Genomic DNA, 18,558 nt, shown 5'->3' with positions numbered 1-18,558 from the left:
ATCTGCTGTTGAGGCATTGTCGCCCAACACTGAAGGTAGGATGTTGGGAAGGTTAAAAGTCCACCGCAGAGGGGCTAAAAGTGGGCAGTCCTGCAAGATGTGGATGACAGTCATGTGTGAACCACAGTGACACCAAGGTGGATCCTCGCAACCGAGAAGGTAGCCATGTGTTAGCCACATACGGCCAATGTGGAGCTGGCAGAGAACGACAGAGTCTCTGCAAGAGGCCCGCATGGAGGTGTTCCACACATTCATAGTCTCTTTAATAGCATGTCTATTTGTTGTGTGTACTGAGATTATGCCATTCCGTCTCCTAAAGCTGAAAAACCTCACGGCGTAATAATGATCATAGGTCAGTTACGGGGTGCCGATCTCCGGAGCGGTTTCCTTGTAGCCTGTTTGGCCAGCCTGTCGGCAAGTTCATTTCCTGGAATTCCGATGCTGCCTGGGGTCCACACAAACACCACAGAACGACTGGACCATTCCAGGGCATAGATGGACTCCTGGATGGTCGCTACCAAAGGATGGCGGGGATAGTACTGGTCGACATCTTGCAGGCTGCTCAAAGAGTCAGTACAGAGAAGAAACGACTTGCCAGAGCATCAGCAGATGTGCTCAAGAGCAAGAGAAATGGCCGCCAGCTCTGCAATGAAAACACTGCAGCCATCTGGCAAGGAGTGCTGTTCAGTACGTCCACCATGAACATTCAGTACGTCCACCATGAACATCGCGAAGCTAAAGTGACCATCAGCCTTCAAGCCATCGGTGTAAGCCATTTCATGGTGCCGGTACATGTTAAGAATCGAGAGGAAGTGACAGTGGAGAGCTGCGGGGTTAACTGAGTACTTAGGACCATGTGAAAGGTCCAGGCGAAGCTTCGGCCTAGGTGTACACCATGGAGGTGTACGTGAATGGACCTCGGGTATAGGTGGTAAAGGCAAAGACTCCACTTCAGACAGAAGAGATTGGACGTGAACCGTAATCATGAGCCCTGACCTGGGCCTCCGATGCAGGAGATGAACTGCCGTGGGTGGGAAAAGAAGACAGTAATTTGGATGCTCAGGAGAACAATGAGTGTGTGCAATGTAACTGATTAGCAGTTGTGCACAGCTAACCTTCAATGGAGGAACTCCGGCCTCCACCAGGACGCTGGTCACCGGACTCATCTTAAAAGCTCCTGCTGCCAGTCGAATGCCACAGTGGTGCACTGGGTCGAGTAAACACAATGCTGAGGACGCTGCCGAACCATAAACCAGACTCCCACAGTCAAGGTGGGATTGAACAAGGGCTCTGTACTGCAGCAGCGTAGAGCAATCTGCACCCCAGTTGGTGTTGCTCTGGCAGCAGAGGGTACTGAGGTGCTGCCAGCACTTCCACTTCGGATGATCAAGATGAGGAAAGCACGTCAATCAGGCATCAAAAACCAGTCCTAAGAATCGAAATGTCTCCACTACAGTGAGTGGATTGTCATTAATGTAAAGTTCTTGGTCTGGATGAACAGTGCGATGCCGACAGAAGTGAATAACACACAACTTCACGGCTGAAAACTGGAAGCCGAGGGCTAGAGCCCGTGACTGCGCCTTGTGGATGGCTCCCTGTAGGCGCCGCTCAGCAACACCAGTACTGGGGGAGCAGTACGAAATGCAGAAGTCACCTGCATACAGAGAAAGTGAGATGGGCAGTCCAACAACTGCTGGTAGACTGTTAATGGCCACTAAAAATAGAGATACACTCAATACAGAGACCTGCAGAAGCCCCATTCTCCTGGATGTGGGGGGAACTATGGGAGGCACCAACTTGGACATGGAAAGTACGGAGCGATAGGAAATTTTGGATAAAAATCGGGAAAGACCCCACTCATATAATGTGGCAAGGATACGATGTCGTTAGGTCGTGTTGTAAGCTTTTCATAAATCAAAAACGACTGCAACCAGGTGTTGGCATCTGGAAAAGGCTGTTCGTATGGCAAACTTGAGGGAAACTAGATTATCGGTGGTAGAGCGACCCTGGCAGAAACTGCCCTGGCATGGAGCCAGTAGGCCACGGGACTTCAAGACCCAATAAAACCACCAACTTACCATACATTTTAACAGCTTACAAAGAACGTTGGTGAGGCTGACGGGCCAATAGCTATCCACATCAAGCGGCTATTTGCTGGGTTTGAGCAATGGAATGATGGTGCTCTCTCGCCAGTGCGATGGGAAGATGCCGTTGCACCAGATCTGGTTGAAGATGACAAGGAGATGTTACTTGTAGTGGGACGAGAGGTGTTTGTACATCTGACTGTGTATCCGATCTGACCCAGGAGCTGCGTCGGGGCAACATGCAGGGACACTGAGGAGCTCCCATTCTGTAAATGAAGCATTATAGGGTTCACTGTGGAGTTCAGTAAACAAGAGGGGTTTCCTTTCCATCCACCGTTTGAGGGTAGGAAATGATGGGGGATAATTCTCCGACATGGGGGCTCGAGCATAGTGCTCCGCGAAGTGCTTGGCAATTGCATTTGCATCGGTAACATGCCATTGATATTAATGCCAGTGACACCTGTCGGGGTCTGGTACCCACAAACACGTCTGATCTTCATCCAGAATTTTGGAAGATGACATATGGCTCCCAATGGTTGAGACATACCTCTCCAAACATTCCTGCTTTCGTCTTTTTATAAGCTGGTGAATGCAGGAAGGGAGCGGTTTAAAAGCTATTAGGTGCTCTTGGGAAGCATGCCGCTTATGTCGCTGCAGAGCTCAGCAACATTCTTTAATGGCCCCAGAAATTTCCAGTGACCACCATGGCACAGACTTTCGCTGGGGTCACCCTAAAGAATATGGGATTGTGTTTTCCACTGCAGAAACAATCGTTCTAGTGACCCACTCAACTACCACATCGATGGTACCATGTGGGGGAGATTCAACAATGACAGCAGAGGTATAAGCTCCTCAGTCTGTCTTGTTTAAAGCCCATCTTTGCTGACATCTGGCTGAATGGTGCTGGGGGAGTGACAGGAAGATAGGAAAGTGGTCACCACCACACAAGTCATCGTGTGCTCTCCGGTGAACAGATGGGAGACGTCCTGGGCTACAGAGGGATAAATCAATGGCCGAGTAAGTGTCATGAGTCACACTGAAATGTGTGGAGGCCCCAGTATTTACGAGGCAGAGGTTGAGTTCAGACAGGAATGTTTCAACATCTCTACCTCGGCTAGTAAGCCCTGTGCCACGCCACAAGGAGTTTTGGGCATTGAAATCTCCCAAAAGTAGGAAAGGTTTAGGGAGCTGATGAATCAGTGCAGCCAATTCATTCAGGGGTACTGCACCATCTGGAGGAAGATATAGACTGCAGGCAGTTATTTCCTGCGTGGTCCTTATCCTGACAGCCACAGCTTCAAGAGGGGTTTGAAGGGACTCAGGTTCACTGCATACTGAGTTCAAGACAGACACAAACTCCACCTGACACACTATGTTAGTCACTACAGTTCCTGTAATATCCCCTATAGCCGCAGAGGACAGGGGTCCGCATTGCCAGGAACCAGGTTTCTTGGAGGGCAATGCAGAAGCAGGTGTACAGCTTAACAGTTGCCGTAGCTCAGCCAGGTGGTGGAAAAAACCACAGCAATTCCACTGGAGGATGATGTTATCACGAAGATAGGAAAGCATGAAGCATACTAGGAGGAAGGTTACGCCTCAGTGTCACCTGCTGCCACCGATTGAGTATTTGTATCCATTCTTACTGTGGATGATGCGTCAGTGAGATCCAGGTCCTCAGGTGATGCGGAGATCTCCACCTCATCCGAAGGTGTAGAACTGGTAGGGAGTGGTAGTGTTGGAGCCACCGGAGGGTCCTTTTTCTTAGACTTCTTTGTTTGCTTGCCCTCTCACTTCTCTTTAGGGGCTTGCTGGGAGGACTTCTCTGAAGTAGCTTCAGACACAGAGGAAGACCATGAAGCTCTTCATCCAGCAGCTTTTGGCTCCTTTAGCCACAGATGAGTGTCCTCTGTGGCATTAGTGGAGACCTTGGGAGAGAGGGTCCCAAAGGACCCCTTCCGCACAAGAGGAGCCAGAGGAGGCTGTTGCTTCTCTGGCTGGGGGGAGGGGACCGATGTCCCCTGTGTTTGGGAGGAGGGGCCTTGCTCCCGAAGTAGGTACTTTGGGAGCAATGGAAGGAGATTTTCCCCCTACTACCAAGAGGGCAGATGTACTTTGGAGGCCCGGAGGGCCCACTGTTTGTGGCACAGTGTGTGGTACGACTGGTGAATGTGACAGCGATGGTAATGTAGCTGCAGCATATGTGGTTGTCAATGAAACAGGGTGTAATCATTCAGATTTACGTTTAGCCTCTTGGTCAACTGGTCCAGGGTCTTGTACTCCATGATTTTCCACTCTTTTTGGAGTACTGTTCAGTCTGGTGAGGAGGGGGTGTGCTGCTCTCAACAGTTGATACAAGTGGGAAGAGGTGCACATGGAGTATCTGGATGCAGTGGACGTCCGCAGTCTTGACATGCGGCACTGGAAGTGCAGCGGAAAGACATGTACCCGAGTTTACAGCACTTAAGTAACCACATAGGAGGAGGGACATATGGTTTAACATCACAGTGGTTAACCATCGCATTGACCTTCTCATGCAATGTATAACCATTAAATGCCAAGATGAAGGTACCGGTAGCAACCCTGTTGTCTTTGGGTCCCCTGTAAATGTGCAGGATGAAATGAACACCCTGCTGTTCTAGATTGGCACAGAGCTCTCAGACTGCAAGAGGATGTCGCGATGGAAAATAATCCCCTGGACCATGTTGGGGCTTTCACGAGGAATGACAGAAACAGGAATATCAGCCAGTGAGTAACGTCTGGGATTAGGTTGGGAATGCTGTCTGAATCAAGACTGCTCTGCTTCTAATCTTGGACAGTGCTGTCACTTCCCCAAACTTATCCTCAAGATGTTCAACAAAAAATTGAGGCTTTGTAGGTAGAAATGAGTTTTCGTCCATTCTGCTACAGACTAAATACCGAGGCGTATATGGCTATCTTCTTTCTGTAGCCCTACGTTCCTCCCATGGTGTAGTGAGGGAGGAAAACGATTTAAGGTCATATCTGTCAGCATTGTACTTGATCTTGCCCTACGGTCACCAGCAAGAGATGACTTAACCTGCTTCATTGTGGATCATCTGCCCTGATACCACCCACTCCAATCAGGGGCTCTCCTCATGGGTGCTACCCAGCCACAGCAAAGGCCACCTGGCATGATGGCCATTGTTGGGAGTCCTGATGTCCCAGGAAGATAGGCATCTACTCCTTGGCATACATGGGGAGTTTACAGCTCAGGCATCAGCAGTGTGATCCCTGTGTTGTCAGGGGGCTACTACCAAATGGGTACATGACAGCCCCACCACAATGGACTGGCTACCACGCTGGATATTGGGTGCAGAGAAATCCAATATTGTCATGGGGACGAAAGAGGACAGGAGACAATGGAAGAAGATGACATACCCAGAAAGTGTCCTTGTCCAAATAGCTGAATTGCAGGTGGAGATGCAAAACCATGGCAAGAGGTTCAGGAGATCGAATCTAAGGGCAGTATGGATAACTTGTGCACCACATAAGGTGTCCTTCCCCATACGGTCTACACTTCTGTAGAATTTGGAAAGTGGCAGGTCGGACCATAAAATGGGACCCGAACTTCCTTTATTTCAACATGTGCCCAGAATAAAAACTATTCAGTCACACACGCTTGAGATTTTAATATTTATTTTTGAGTGTTTTTGAATGTAATACATTAGATATCAGTTTCAATAGTACACATCCTAAATTACTTTCTAATCCAATTAGTCAAATAAAAATATTTGACACCACAAAATGTTGTAAAGTGAAAGACACTAAACCAGTCGTTTTAGTGACTGTGGCTTGATGACCATTTCTGGTGTCAAATCAACATTTTAAATTTCATTCAGTCACACTCCTTGATGACAGTTACATTGAAATAGATGGTAAAATAAAAGTTTAATTTTGAGTAATAACATTTCATACTTACCACTTTCACTGAGCAAACTGCAATGCCATTATCATGTAACTCATCTTCAAATAATGTGAGATCATTATAAAATAATATTTGCTCCCTTTGCCGTAGTTTCTCAATATTTATCCTCTCATCTGTTTGTCTGACAATAAAATTTCCCAACAATGTGCCCATGTAGTCCGTGGTAAATGTCCAGTCAAATGGCTTAACTTCATCAAGATTTCCATGCTCCTGTCTACATAAAAAATAAGCATTTTTCTCTACAATAGAAAGGTAGTTTACATTAACTTACTCAAGTGAAATTTATACCTTGATTCTTTCCATTCCTCAGAACAGGCAACTTTCAAAGATAATTTTCCATTACTGACTCTTCGCAGAGCATCCAAGGCATTGAACTCTATTCCACAACCATTATCGTGCTGTAGCACCATCACATTGTTGGGGAACACCATGTCAGGCAAATGTGGAAGCTCTAGTTCACTGTTGTAACTGTGAAGAAAACATTTATTCAATTTTATTTATGTAAACTGTTACCAATGCTCTAGGTCGGAGAATGTGACATTGTCTCTAGAACTAGAAAAAATTCAGACTAATAAATCTCTGAACAACATTCTGAAGGAAAATACACTGCTTGACAACTGCTAAGGAAAAACTGACACTTGCCAAGGAACAAATGCAAATTGATATGCCACAACTGGCAGTTGTTATGGAACATTCAACCAATGATAGAAAAGGAAATGTAGAGGGCATGACATGTTAAGTGTAATGAAGCCTGTGCATGAATGCTCTGTAACCATTCCACAGTTCATACAGTATGGTGTTTAACAAAGGCTGTTGTGGAATTAATGCATCATTCGGTGTGATACAGCAACACATCTGCTTGTGATCATGGATGAGCAACGGGACAGCTCGAAGCTGGTCAAGTGACACTATTGTGGACACAGTACAGTGTGTGTCCAAATGTGTCAGCTCGCAATTAAAAAGGCTCCTGAAGGTGGAAATGCTATGCAAAAGCACGGTGGTTATTGTAAATGGACAACCATACGATATGAGGATAGATATGTAGCCCTACTAGAGAAAAGAAACAGTCATCTCATTCTAAGGTAGATCACTACAGAGCTTGCAACCATTACTGGTATGTATGTCTCTGACAGAACCATTTTGCGGTGATTAAATCAGGCTGGTTTGTATGCTTGCAAGACTGTTAAATGCATCCCCCTTCAACTACACAATCATCGAAAAAGAATTTTTTGATGTAGGGAGCAAGATGGTTGGCATCAGCAACAGAGGTCCAGAGTGATGGTCTCCGACAAATCGAATTTCACTGTGGCAATTGCTTCTCACCACTAGTTAGAGTCTAGAGAGAGGGGAACACATTATGTACCACAAAATTTTTATGAACGTCATCAGTAAGGCCTAGGTGTTATGGTGTGGGAAGGCATTATGCAGAGTGGCCGAACATTGCTGGGTATCTCTGTGCGAGGAACTATTACAGTGGCAGAGTGGTACTGCAAGGAGATTATTCTGGATTATATATGTTTAGGACTGCGGTAGGTACCAACTTTCTGTTCATGTATGACAATTCCTGCCCACATAGGACCGTTCAGGTATATGACACATGGGAAAGTGAAGATATCAAACATATGGAATGGCTTACATACTTTGTGGACCTAAACCCTGTAGAGTGTGCCGGGGATGCTCTTGGCAGACGTGTTTTTCAATGAACACACACTCCCTGAATCATGCAAGAACTAAAAACTGCCTTGAGAGAGGAGTCAGACAATATTCCACAAGGAGTCCACGACAGTTTTGTATCCAGCATAAACAACTGGTACAAAATGTCCATTATTTCCCAAGGAGAGCATATTCCCTCCTAAGAGTCAAATATCAAACTTTATGTTTCGAGCCTAACCTGTGGCAAAACTGAACATTATTTATGTCTTTTACCCTGTTATCCCACATGGTTAAGTCTGTACCATTTCTCATTATTCATATACCACTACACCTCTATGACATATGTACTGTGTTTCATGTCGTCCATCACTGCCTGTGATTATACCTGTCTGACAATATCTCCATCCCACAACAATGTGAACAAGTGTAACAATGAGAGGAAAAAATATTGCATACTGTGCTACTAACAGAGAGAGAGAGAGAGAGAGAGAGAGAGAGAGAGAGAGAGAGAGAGAGAGAGATTACACAATTAAACCTCTGAATCACATCAAATCAGTCCTAGTCAAATACCACAACATGTATGGAGGGCAAGTAGTACATTATGGCAAAAGCACAACCATTTCCATTTGTACATATTATTAAATTCAAGTGAATGTTTCATAACACTCATTTCATATTTTAACCACTCATTTGTAATTTATATGCATTATATTGGCTGGAAGATAATGCAACATATTACCTGATGTTGGGAACAGAAATGTGATGATGGCTGAAAAAGTAGGTGGAAGAATATATTAAGTAGCACAAGATTTGAAATTTGGAGAGAGATGTATATTTTCTGTTAACACATAAGAAATGCCAATAAAAATTAAAAACTTTACGTTGATTTGGGGTCCAAGCATCTCACAGTACCACAACTCAGTCAATTTCAAAAAAGAATGTGCTGGATAATGATATGTTCTATCATCGTGAAGACAATTTGGGCAGAAATAGGCATATGAAATATTATGTTGTGACAAAAGAAACACTATTAAAATACGATTGCTGTACTCATTCTAGTAACATGAAAGATTAAAGTTCAAGTGTCAAGTATAATAGTGCCACGTAATACCTCTTCCTGAAACAAAATATACTGTCTTCAATCATAATATTACATTTTCCTAAAGTACAACGTGTTCCAGAACACCACCTCCATTTTCAAGGACGAAACTGACTCTTTTGGCCTTTACATCTGCTTTGATTTGTCACTTAAATACAAAATAAATGACAGATGATAATTTTACAAGAAAAAGCATCTCAAATGAGATTAACAAACAAATGAAGCATTATTTGTGGGTACCTTAATTTGGGCATTATGAGTTTCTCTTCTAGATTAATGGAAAACTTCCGCATTTGCACTTACACTTAAAATAACCTAACATGTTTATAACTCGACTATATTATTCAAGTGACACTAATTTGTGATTCCGAATGCATTAAAGTAGCAAATTTCATGTGCATAAACTAACGAGATAAAAGAAAGTTACACAGAGAATTTGCAGCTGATTTGTTCTATTTTATTTTATTTTTTTATTTTTTATTTTTTTATTTTACATGCATTGCATTTAATATGGTATGTTTATTACCTAACTCTGCAGCTTTAATAATTCATTACAATTTGCTATTTCAATGGATAAGTATGTAATTTACAATCTGACCATGTGTTCAAGCAATATTATCATGCTATTTTTAGACTGAAAACAGATGAAATGAAATGGCCTGTTATGGAGAAGTGCCATTGAGTACAGTATGAGTGCAAAATAAGGTGGAGCATGACACGTTAAAAGTGAAAAAGCGCCACAGGGAGAGTGACAGAAGAGAAGAGAGGGTGTATTTATGTTTTTGTACGGGTGAAGGATATTAAGTTCAAGGCTCCTGCAGTGGGCAGCAGTCACTGCTCATGTAAAATGTACTATTAAGGAACCTGTCATAAGTACAACAGATATTTGACATTGTTTCAAAATATTTCATCAAAATAAAAGAAGATAGATAGATAGAGAGAGAGAGAGAGAGAGTGTGTGTGTTTGTGTGTGTGTGTGTGTGTGTGTGTGTGTGTGTGTGAGAGAGAGAGAGAGAGAGATAGAGAAAGAAAGAGAGAGAGAGAGAGAGAGGTGGATACATATGTACTACTAAAGTAATAGGTAGTTTTGAGCATTGTGATGTCCACACCTCGCATCTGTCTAGTGCTAGTATGTAGCAAGATGCTTCTGGGCCTTTGAGAAAAATATTAAGGACCATGGGGTTCATATACAGAATGCTGAGAGTAGACACATGGAGTGGCATGTGTTTCACAAAAATTACATCAAACCACCACCTTCTTCAGTCCAAGAATGTCTCAAATAACTAACTATGTTGTTTTTTACATTACAGACATTTTTTTGAAACATTATATGCACCACAGTCATTCTGCAGGTTTTTACATGATTTGTACATAGTGGGGAATATATGCCTCAGAAAATTTCATAGACTGCAGAAAACATTGGTGTATGGTATGTCAAAACAATCTTCCAATGTTAAGTTGATAACTTGGGTGTGATATTTCATGTTTTTCATTGTCAGGAAATAAATGTGTGTTGCTGCTGAATCATTATACTTTTTCTGTAACAGTCAACCTGGTGAAAGTGTTCTAAAATTAAAATTTTAGCTATGAAAACGTATTAAGTTCACATGAAAACATGGACCTTGTTAGGCTTGTGGGGCACACGATATGAACTCTGTCAGCTCAAAATTTTTTTGGTAATGAAAATGTATTATTTATTACAAAGGAAGAAAGTTTTTGACGTCTTATTTTTCAAATATATGCAAAATAATTTTTAAACATGAAAACTTCGTAGCAATAACAGTAAGATTTTTGTGTGTGACAATTTTAACATTAATCTTCTTTCAAATCATAAATTGTAAAAAAAATGGAATTATTATTGTCTATTTTCAACCTACTCCCTATGATCTAATTCCCAACAAGATTATGCGGACACAGCAAGACAGTAACTAGTAATTTGTTACTGGACCCAACAGATTACAGGGAAAGGCTGCAATAAATGGTTGTGTCTCATTATGACGGACAAATTACAACCTTAAATCTTGCCAACAGAAAATAGTAAATGGCCACATCCAAGTTGAACATAGAATCATAAATACTGAATCTACTACCTTGTCTGCAAATATTTCACATCAGAATTATTTGCAAATATTTTACATCAGAGATAATGGAGGAAGTGTACCAGGCAGACAAAGTGAATGAGAAATTCATTTCAGCCTTGAACTTATTTTTCAAACATTTTGAAGCATACAATCAAACCACCCTGCAGAGGAAGGAAAGAGTGGTTAACAACTGGCATTAAAATAACACATGTCAAAAAGAGAGAGAGAAATTATATAAATCAAGCAATGAAATAACAAGAAATGATGTAAAATTCTAAAATGTACAATCAGGAAGACCAGACACATACATTGTGCACAAAAAATTTGCTGGTCAAACAATAAAGTAAAAACCATTTGGAATCATAATAACTGAGACAAAAAGAAACATACTTTTGGAGGCTGACACATATGATGGCGATGACAGTCCACAAAGATGGAGAGAAGAATGTAATACTCAATTATCAGCCCACCTCTCTACTGAGATAGGATATTGAGTCATAAGGCTTGCATCTACGCTACACAAAATGGTTTACTGACAGATATACAGTTCAGATTTTATAACAGAGAGAGCTATATTAATTTATCCTAACACATGAAATTGTATGTGAACTAAATTTCAGAAGATACTCAACAGGGATCTTTTGTGACCTCACTAAGCCATTTTACTGGGTAGATCATAACATACTGATAAAAAACTACCATTGTGTGGCATCAAAGACAAATTTTTGACCTGGCTAGAATCTTATTTACACAACAAAAAACAAAGAACTGTTTTAATGGAGGTAAGTGTAACAAACTCAGACTGCCACTGATTTTTCTGATCTACCTTAACGATCTACCAATTACATTTAAAAACACAGCAAAAATAGTAATGTTTGCTGGTGATCCAACTCCACAATGCAGGATAAAGCCCTGACAGTCACTATCCAAGTGTACAAATAGTTCACTGAAAATAGCCTAATCCTAAATTTTTCAAAAACTAATATTTCACTGTTTCATGCAAAAAATAAATAACTTCATGTCTCTGAAATGAATATCAATACTCACAAAATTACTGGAACTTTACATTCACAATTGCTAGGCATAAAGATGGGACAGTCAGTTAAGATGGAATGAGCAAATTGATCAGCTGGTCGAGGAATTTAACGCAGCTTGCTTTGCAGTGAGAGCCATTTCTCACTTTGTTGACAAAGAAGTAGTACTGTTATTTTATTTTACATATGGTATCTCCCTTCTATAGTCTCCTGTAATATAACAATCTGGGGAAATACTGCGGGAGTTTTTAAACCCCAAAAACAAGCAGTGACATTAATATATGCGATCTCTTAGCGAAATCCTGCAGGGGTCTCTTCAAGTGTTTAAGAATATTTACTGTTTCAGGTCAATATATACACTCACTGATGTTTGCAGCCAACAGTGGGGAATTATTTTAGACAAACTGTGAGATTCACAACCATGACAATACAGGTGAAAAATTTCCATCAAGGAAATGCAATATTTATTAAACTACACAAGGGGGATGCCAAGTCAGATATAAAAGTACACAATAAAGTTCCCACCAATAAAAAAGAGGAAATTAATAATGTACAGGTATTCAAAAGAAAAATAGAAACATCATCAAATATCAATCTTTTCATAAAATGAATCAGGCCTTAGAGTTATAAGGTATCCCTTAGTATAAGCATGGAGGAAATTATGGCAATATTATAAATAAAAAGATATATCTAAAAACAAAGATGCTGTCACTTACCAAACGAAAGCGTTGGTATGTTGATAAGAGACAATGAAAATCACACAAACACACACACAAATTTCGAGCTTTCACAATGCAAGGTTGCTTCATCAGGAAAGAGGGAAGGGGAGGGAAAGACGAATGGATGTGGATTTTAAGGGAGAGGGTAAGGAGTCATTCCAAATCCGGAAGTGGAAAGAAACAAAAGGATAGATTGCTACTCACCATATAGTGATGTTCAGTAACAGATACAGGAAAAAACTGTTAAACAAATAAGTTAGCTTTCAGCCAAAAGGCCTTCATCCGAATTACACACACACACACACACACACACACACACACACACACACACACACACACACACACACACACCCCTCCTGAAAGCTAACTTACTTGTTTCATAGTCATTTTTGTTGTGTTCATCGGCAACTCAGCATCTCCACTGTATGGTGATTAGCAATGTATTCTTTTTCATAATATTGTGATTATTCCATCCTGGATTTTCCAATGGAGGAAACTATTTAGGTAGAAGTACACTACTAAAAGAAAAAGACAAAAGACAGGTACTTTAACTTATGGCATCAAAATAACAATATTGTATTTAAATTTAAATTATGATGATAAAATGTAAATTTAAGTAATTAGGATAAATTTGTGTAGTGCCACTTATTCTACCTTACGCACTACAATTTAGAAAGTAAGTCAAATAGTATACACAGTATGCGATAAGTAAAATGCTCAGGTAATAGTGTATTATTCCATTAGGACTGTCCTATATTACTCGGTGCACTATTTGTACAACATGAAAGTGAATAAAGAGGAATATTTGATATGAGTCATCAGCACTGACCAGTACCATAGAAAACGTGACAAACACCGTAATCAACATGGCAACCATAACCTGATACCAGTGGAAATTTTTTCAAATCGGCTAAGCTACGGGTCAGTCTGTCACCACAACCAGCTGGTTTCTGCTTTCACATTCGTTGGCTTCACCGACTAACAACAAAACTATGACTATATGCATGCAAAGGAGACATGACAGCAGGCATTAACATTATGTCCCTGGTCAAAGTAGACTCATACTGAACATTTTTCTTGATGCCAAGTAAACAACAGAACAAATAAACATCAAATCACATAATGCATAAAGGAGTCTGTTATATCCTGTTATATTCACTGTATGTCTGTTCACTCACTGCCACCCAGTTCCAAACACATGAGCATTAAAATGAGCTACTACAAAAACAATATATGTTCTTCCTCCCAGTTGCAACAAAGTTGACAAACACAACTCAAGTATGTCAGCTGGTATGCAATACAATATTTATTAAACAATGAACACATATCTGTTATAAGTTTCAATGTACAACTTAAGTCTGAGACACGAATTCACCTCTGTTACAGCAAACACAATCTGCCAGATATCACCACTGATCTTCCAGTCGTCTGGTACAGACATTAACATACTAGAGGCACAAGAAATAGAGACACACAGGTTTTTGAATCAACTGAGATAATGAATGAATGAATGAATGAATGAACAGATGGTGAATATACCAGATACAGCAGGCTCATAAGGATGTATGAACATAATTCCCTTTTCTCTAATTGAAACTTGAATATCTTCACTTTTCTATCACTTTCATCCTCTCTCCATGCCTCTCTTCCACTCTTAAAATGTCACACCTCACCCTGCTGTACACTTCCACCCCCATACCATAACTCAATGTCTCCTCACCAGATAATTTTACTTTACTTCATCTGTTCCCAAGAACAAAAAATAGTACCATAATGTTGCTTGATTAAATACTTAGTTGTATACATTATACACCTATTAATATAGATAGCAAACTGTAATGAGTGCTCTGAGTTACGCAATGTCCCAATGAAATGCTAACTCTAATGCAGTGAATACAATAATGAAAATGCTAATTCATAACTGACACCTGTCTTTGTATTTTTCTAAATGTAAATGTAAGTGAGGAAGATTTTTATCAGTGCAAAAGATGAACATTTCATAGTCAAATGGGGGTAACCACTAATAATAATTCAGCCTTCCAATAATCTCATCTAATACACTTTCTGAGGCTAAAGTTTACAATGGGCCACCCACATGAAGGTGTGTGGAAGATCCATGCATGTATGATTATGAGCAAATATGATATTACTTTTGACAATAAAAACTGATCACTTATTTTCACGCATCCACCTTCCCAGCCCCACGATTCAATTAAAAACTATGTGAAACACTGATTCACACTTCTGCTGTTCCAACACCTTAGATTTCCCCGATGGCCCTTTGTAAAGTTCTTTCTAGCTGATAAACTTAAGCAAATATAACATCTGAGAAATCAACAGTCCTTGAAATTGAAGATTTATCTCTGAATCAGATCCGAAATTAAAAAAGTAAATAAATTATTACTAGTGAATATAGCAATTACTAGCAAAATATCCCTAACAGTGATCTGCAGCACAGCACAAGGTTGTTTATGTCATCAGCAACATTCACTAAATTAAACAGCTACAAATATGTTGCACTGGCTGTACACATGTAGGCTTACGTTCAAGGGGGCATATCATTTTCTAATTAGAGCTCATTTCAAGCACTGTAGTTGGACTGGGCTCCATATTAGTTAAACTTTATTGCTGATTTTGAAGAGAGATGTTGATGAGCAGTGAGATCAGTTCATGGGAATTTGTGTAATGTGGTTAGTTTCATGATTAAACAGAAAGGAATGGGAAGAGGGAGGGATTCACAAGTTAATCAAAATTTGCATTCCAGTCTTAGACCTTTCTCAGTGTGTGTGAATTCATCACAGAACAAAAATTGTTAAAAGTGTGAGACATACTGTAAAGAGAGATTTTTACATGAACGACCTGTAACACTGTTTCAGGGGGGGGGGGGGGGGGGGGACCCTCTGTAGAGGGAGAACAAAATTTGCACTAACAAACAGTGCAGCCTATTTCTTACCAATATTTCCATATCATTTCAAATGAATGTAACAATATTTCCAATAAATCAATGATATAACAGTTCCTCATTAGCACAGGCAGGAAGGTTTATATGTAACTAATATAAACTTCAAATTCACTTAACCACGTAGTTACCTACTGCATGCAGGAATATGTGACTAACTTACATGCACAACAAGCATTTATTTTTATCGTCTTCGCAAGGTCCATTGACACATTTTGAGTGTAGTATGTGACTTTTCTTGTATTTTACTTTCCATGAGTTAAACTTGTGTTCCTCTGAATCCACAGGCAATTTCTGGATGTCAATTTCACCCTTCAATGCGGAAATCATTCTTCTTCTCTAAGTGATCTTCCACTAATTGCTAAAAACAATCATTTACAAGTATTCTGCGCATGTACCTTCCTTATAATAAAACATAAACAGTGAGTATAATGTCAGGATGTAGTAAGTACCTAACTGAAAACAAAAAAGAAACTATTTCTTCGAGTGATTACATATCTGGTTTCAGGAAAATACACAGAGACAAAGAGACATTGATATTGCTGCATACGAAGTCTGTCATGTATACCTGGCATGCACATAATTTAGAGAGACAAGCAATATTTCAAACTTCACTAGCTTATCATAGGCTACATATGTTTCTGAAAAAAGTGGAGGATGACACTGAAGACGTATAATCGAACAATTAACGGTGTGAGCTTCTATGCTATCTTCAGAACTGTCTTTCAGTTACATGTTTTTGGAGGAAATACAAACAGCGTACACATAAATAATACATTTCGACATTCACTTGTCTTTCCTCTTAAGTTTCTAGCCGCTAGCGTCTCACCACGGTGAAAGATAATAGAACAGAACACCAGTCTTTCGCCAAAGACTCTTATGATGAGAAAGTAGCCCACCTAGTGCTGCCATCTGTCTGAACCACGTTTTCCCGCTGAGTGTTCGAATTTCATTTCAAGTAAGTGGTATTACATATTACCTAAAAATACAATTAGCGTGACACATTAATGTAAACAAAGTCCCGAAATACTTTCTGCAGTGTGTAAGTCTGATATCCATATACAAATCAATTTCTATCATGAAGGCACTGAAAAATATCAAATGACACTTCTTCGAAGCAACCTATCGTAGGACTATTCTTGTATGTTATTACAGTGATGTTAAATATAAGTTATCCATAACAGTCTATTATATACTATATGCAGAGGAACTACTGTTCCAAACAATGCCTTAGGCTCCTCGGGTTCGGACTAAATACGTCCTTAGCAGTGTTAGTGGCGCACCGGGTCGCGCTGAGCGCTGTGCACCCTTCACTCCGCTACAGTCCACTGATGTGATCGGAGGGCTACAGTCTCAGCAACGTAACTATGTGTGTGTTTTAGTGTTTGTGAAATGTCTGGTGAAGTTAACAAAGAAACTGAAGGAGGGAAGACCTCAAGAAACAAGAGACTCAAATCGGCTCTTGGTCATGTGGGTCTTTTGGCAGCGCTAATGGTGTATGCAGCTGCAGGAGGATTGGTATGTAGCTATAAGTTACTAAATGCTACTCGTGATATTTATCTATCGAGAAAGCTATAACAATAATTTGTATATACACGACGTCTAGCTAAAAGATTATTACCATGCTCATATTGAACGTACATCTGCAGCGTAAACATGATTGTTTTTTTTTTTCCTTTTTCGTACAATAATGCAGGCTATTATCCTACGTTTTTTGGTATCCACTGTCGTAAAGAACAACCGCAGTTAATATTTTTTTTATTCAAGCAGACGGAGGTATAGTTTGAGACTAGCAACAAGCCAATGAATGATTTCAGCAATTGTCTTTAATGTAGCATATTCTGAAAACTAAATTTATATGTCATTGTGAAGTATTACAACGATATGCTGGCCATCCTTGGAAATTAACAGTACTCTTAATATAAGGAATCCATCTCTTAACAGCAGTAGGGGAAAAATGTTGTAAATATGGTTGCAGGCGGTTAAGATGATTTTTGTGTGCAATTGTTGTTGTTAGTTATAATGAAAATGTTGGTACGACATTTACCTACCTATTTTCAGATAATAAATTAAAAGCACAGAATATGTCTCTATCAAAAATTAAAGTTATTTACTTGGAAAAACTCACTTTTTCGCCAGTTGTTTCATAAAGTGGCAATACCTGCGTTTTCTTTTATCCTCCCGCTTCCTTCAGTTAATCACGTTTCATCAAATAACTACAGTGAAATCAACAAAAATTATTACGCGATATGCAGGCTCCATTAACCATGTTTGCAATCAGAAAGTTTTTTTTTTTTTTTTTTTTTTTTTTTTTTTGCCTGTGTGACATATTTACTGAGTTCGGCACTTAGGGGCTAATGAGGACTGTTAGGGGTGCTTACACATTGAATGTCTCTCATAATTCACATTGGGAAAGTAGTTGTCTCAGTTGCTTTATCACACACGAAATAATTTGTTAGAGTAGTGCTCATCATCGAAAGAACCTGATGTTTTACCTTTGCGATTGCTACGGACTGAGGAAGACACTGAGATCTGTATGTTGTCGACGATCCCGACAGCTTATTAGCAAAGATAGAAGGTAAACATTCAGCTTTTCTCAGATGTTCTTTAGAGTATAAAAAGCGTAATAATTTGTCCTGTTCTAAAGAATAAATGTCTGAAGTCTTGGGTGTGGATTCTTCTCATAGTGTTCAAGTCACCGGGTGCTGCTGTAGTATTCTGCGACTGATTTGGACAGCAGAACATTATATGTTTAGTTGTTAAAAAGAGGTCAGCATTTTCGATCAAATATAGTCACTCTGGCTGGCCAATCACCACCTTAACTTATATATGTGTATTCAGAGATGTGAAATACTAGCATCCATTTAATCAGCGCAATTCTACGCCCTGTTTTCCCCCCTTCCTGTTCTCGCAGATAAAAATGTTTTAAATTACTCGGTAACTACTTTAGAGGTAGATTCAAATTTCTGAGACACTGTGCTTTAGT

General features: G+C 40.0%; 2 protein-coding genes across 3 annotated transcripts in view; one reads left to right on the top strand and one right to left on the bottom strand.

Annotated features, from left to right (window-relative positions):
* Nucleotides 1-16,437, bottom strand: part of LOC126175365 (TIP41-like protein) — a 65,221-nt gene extending 48,784 nt beyond the window's left edge. The window contains exons 1-4 of one of the 2 annotated variants that reach the window (XM_049922130.1): nt 16,025-16,437; nt 15,736-15,933; nt 6,316-6,495; nt 6,022-6,241 (exon numbers count right to left, since the gene is read on the bottom strand). In XM_049922130.1, the coding sequence (XP_049778087.1) occupies nt 6,022-6,241; nt 6,316-6,495; nt 15,736-15,902 (567 nt within the window). In that variant the 5' untranslated portion in view covers nt 15,903-15,933; nt 16,025-16,437. The remainder of the gene's footprint in view (nt 1-6,021; nt 6,242-6,315; nt 6,496-15,735; nt 15,934-16,024) is intronic. The other variant, XM_049922131.1, reaches the window with a different exon arrangement.
* Nucleotides 16,438-16,870: 433 nt separating this feature from the next.
* LOC126176412 (TWiK family of potassium channels protein 7) overlaps nt 16,871-18,558 on the top strand; it is a 489,496-nt gene continuing 487,808 nt past the window's right edge. The window contains exon 1 of the mRNA XM_049923569.1: nt 16,871-17,090. Coding sequence (XP_049779526.1) covers nt 16,965-17,090 — 126 coding nt within the window. The 5' untranslated portion in view covers nt 16,871-16,964. The remainder of the gene's footprint in view (nt 17,091-18,558) is intronic.

The sequence above is a fragment of the Schistocerca cancellata genome, chromosome 3 (assembly GCF_023864275.1).
Source record: "Schistocerca cancellata isolate TAMUIC-IGC-003103 chromosome 3, iqSchCanc2.1, whole genome shotgun sequence".
Lineage (NCBI taxonomy): Eukaryota > Metazoa > Arthropoda > Insecta > Orthoptera > Acrididae > Schistocerca > Schistocerca cancellata.
Note: the sequence above shows the minus strand (reverse complement) of the source record. Positions and strands in the feature narration are given on the sequence as shown.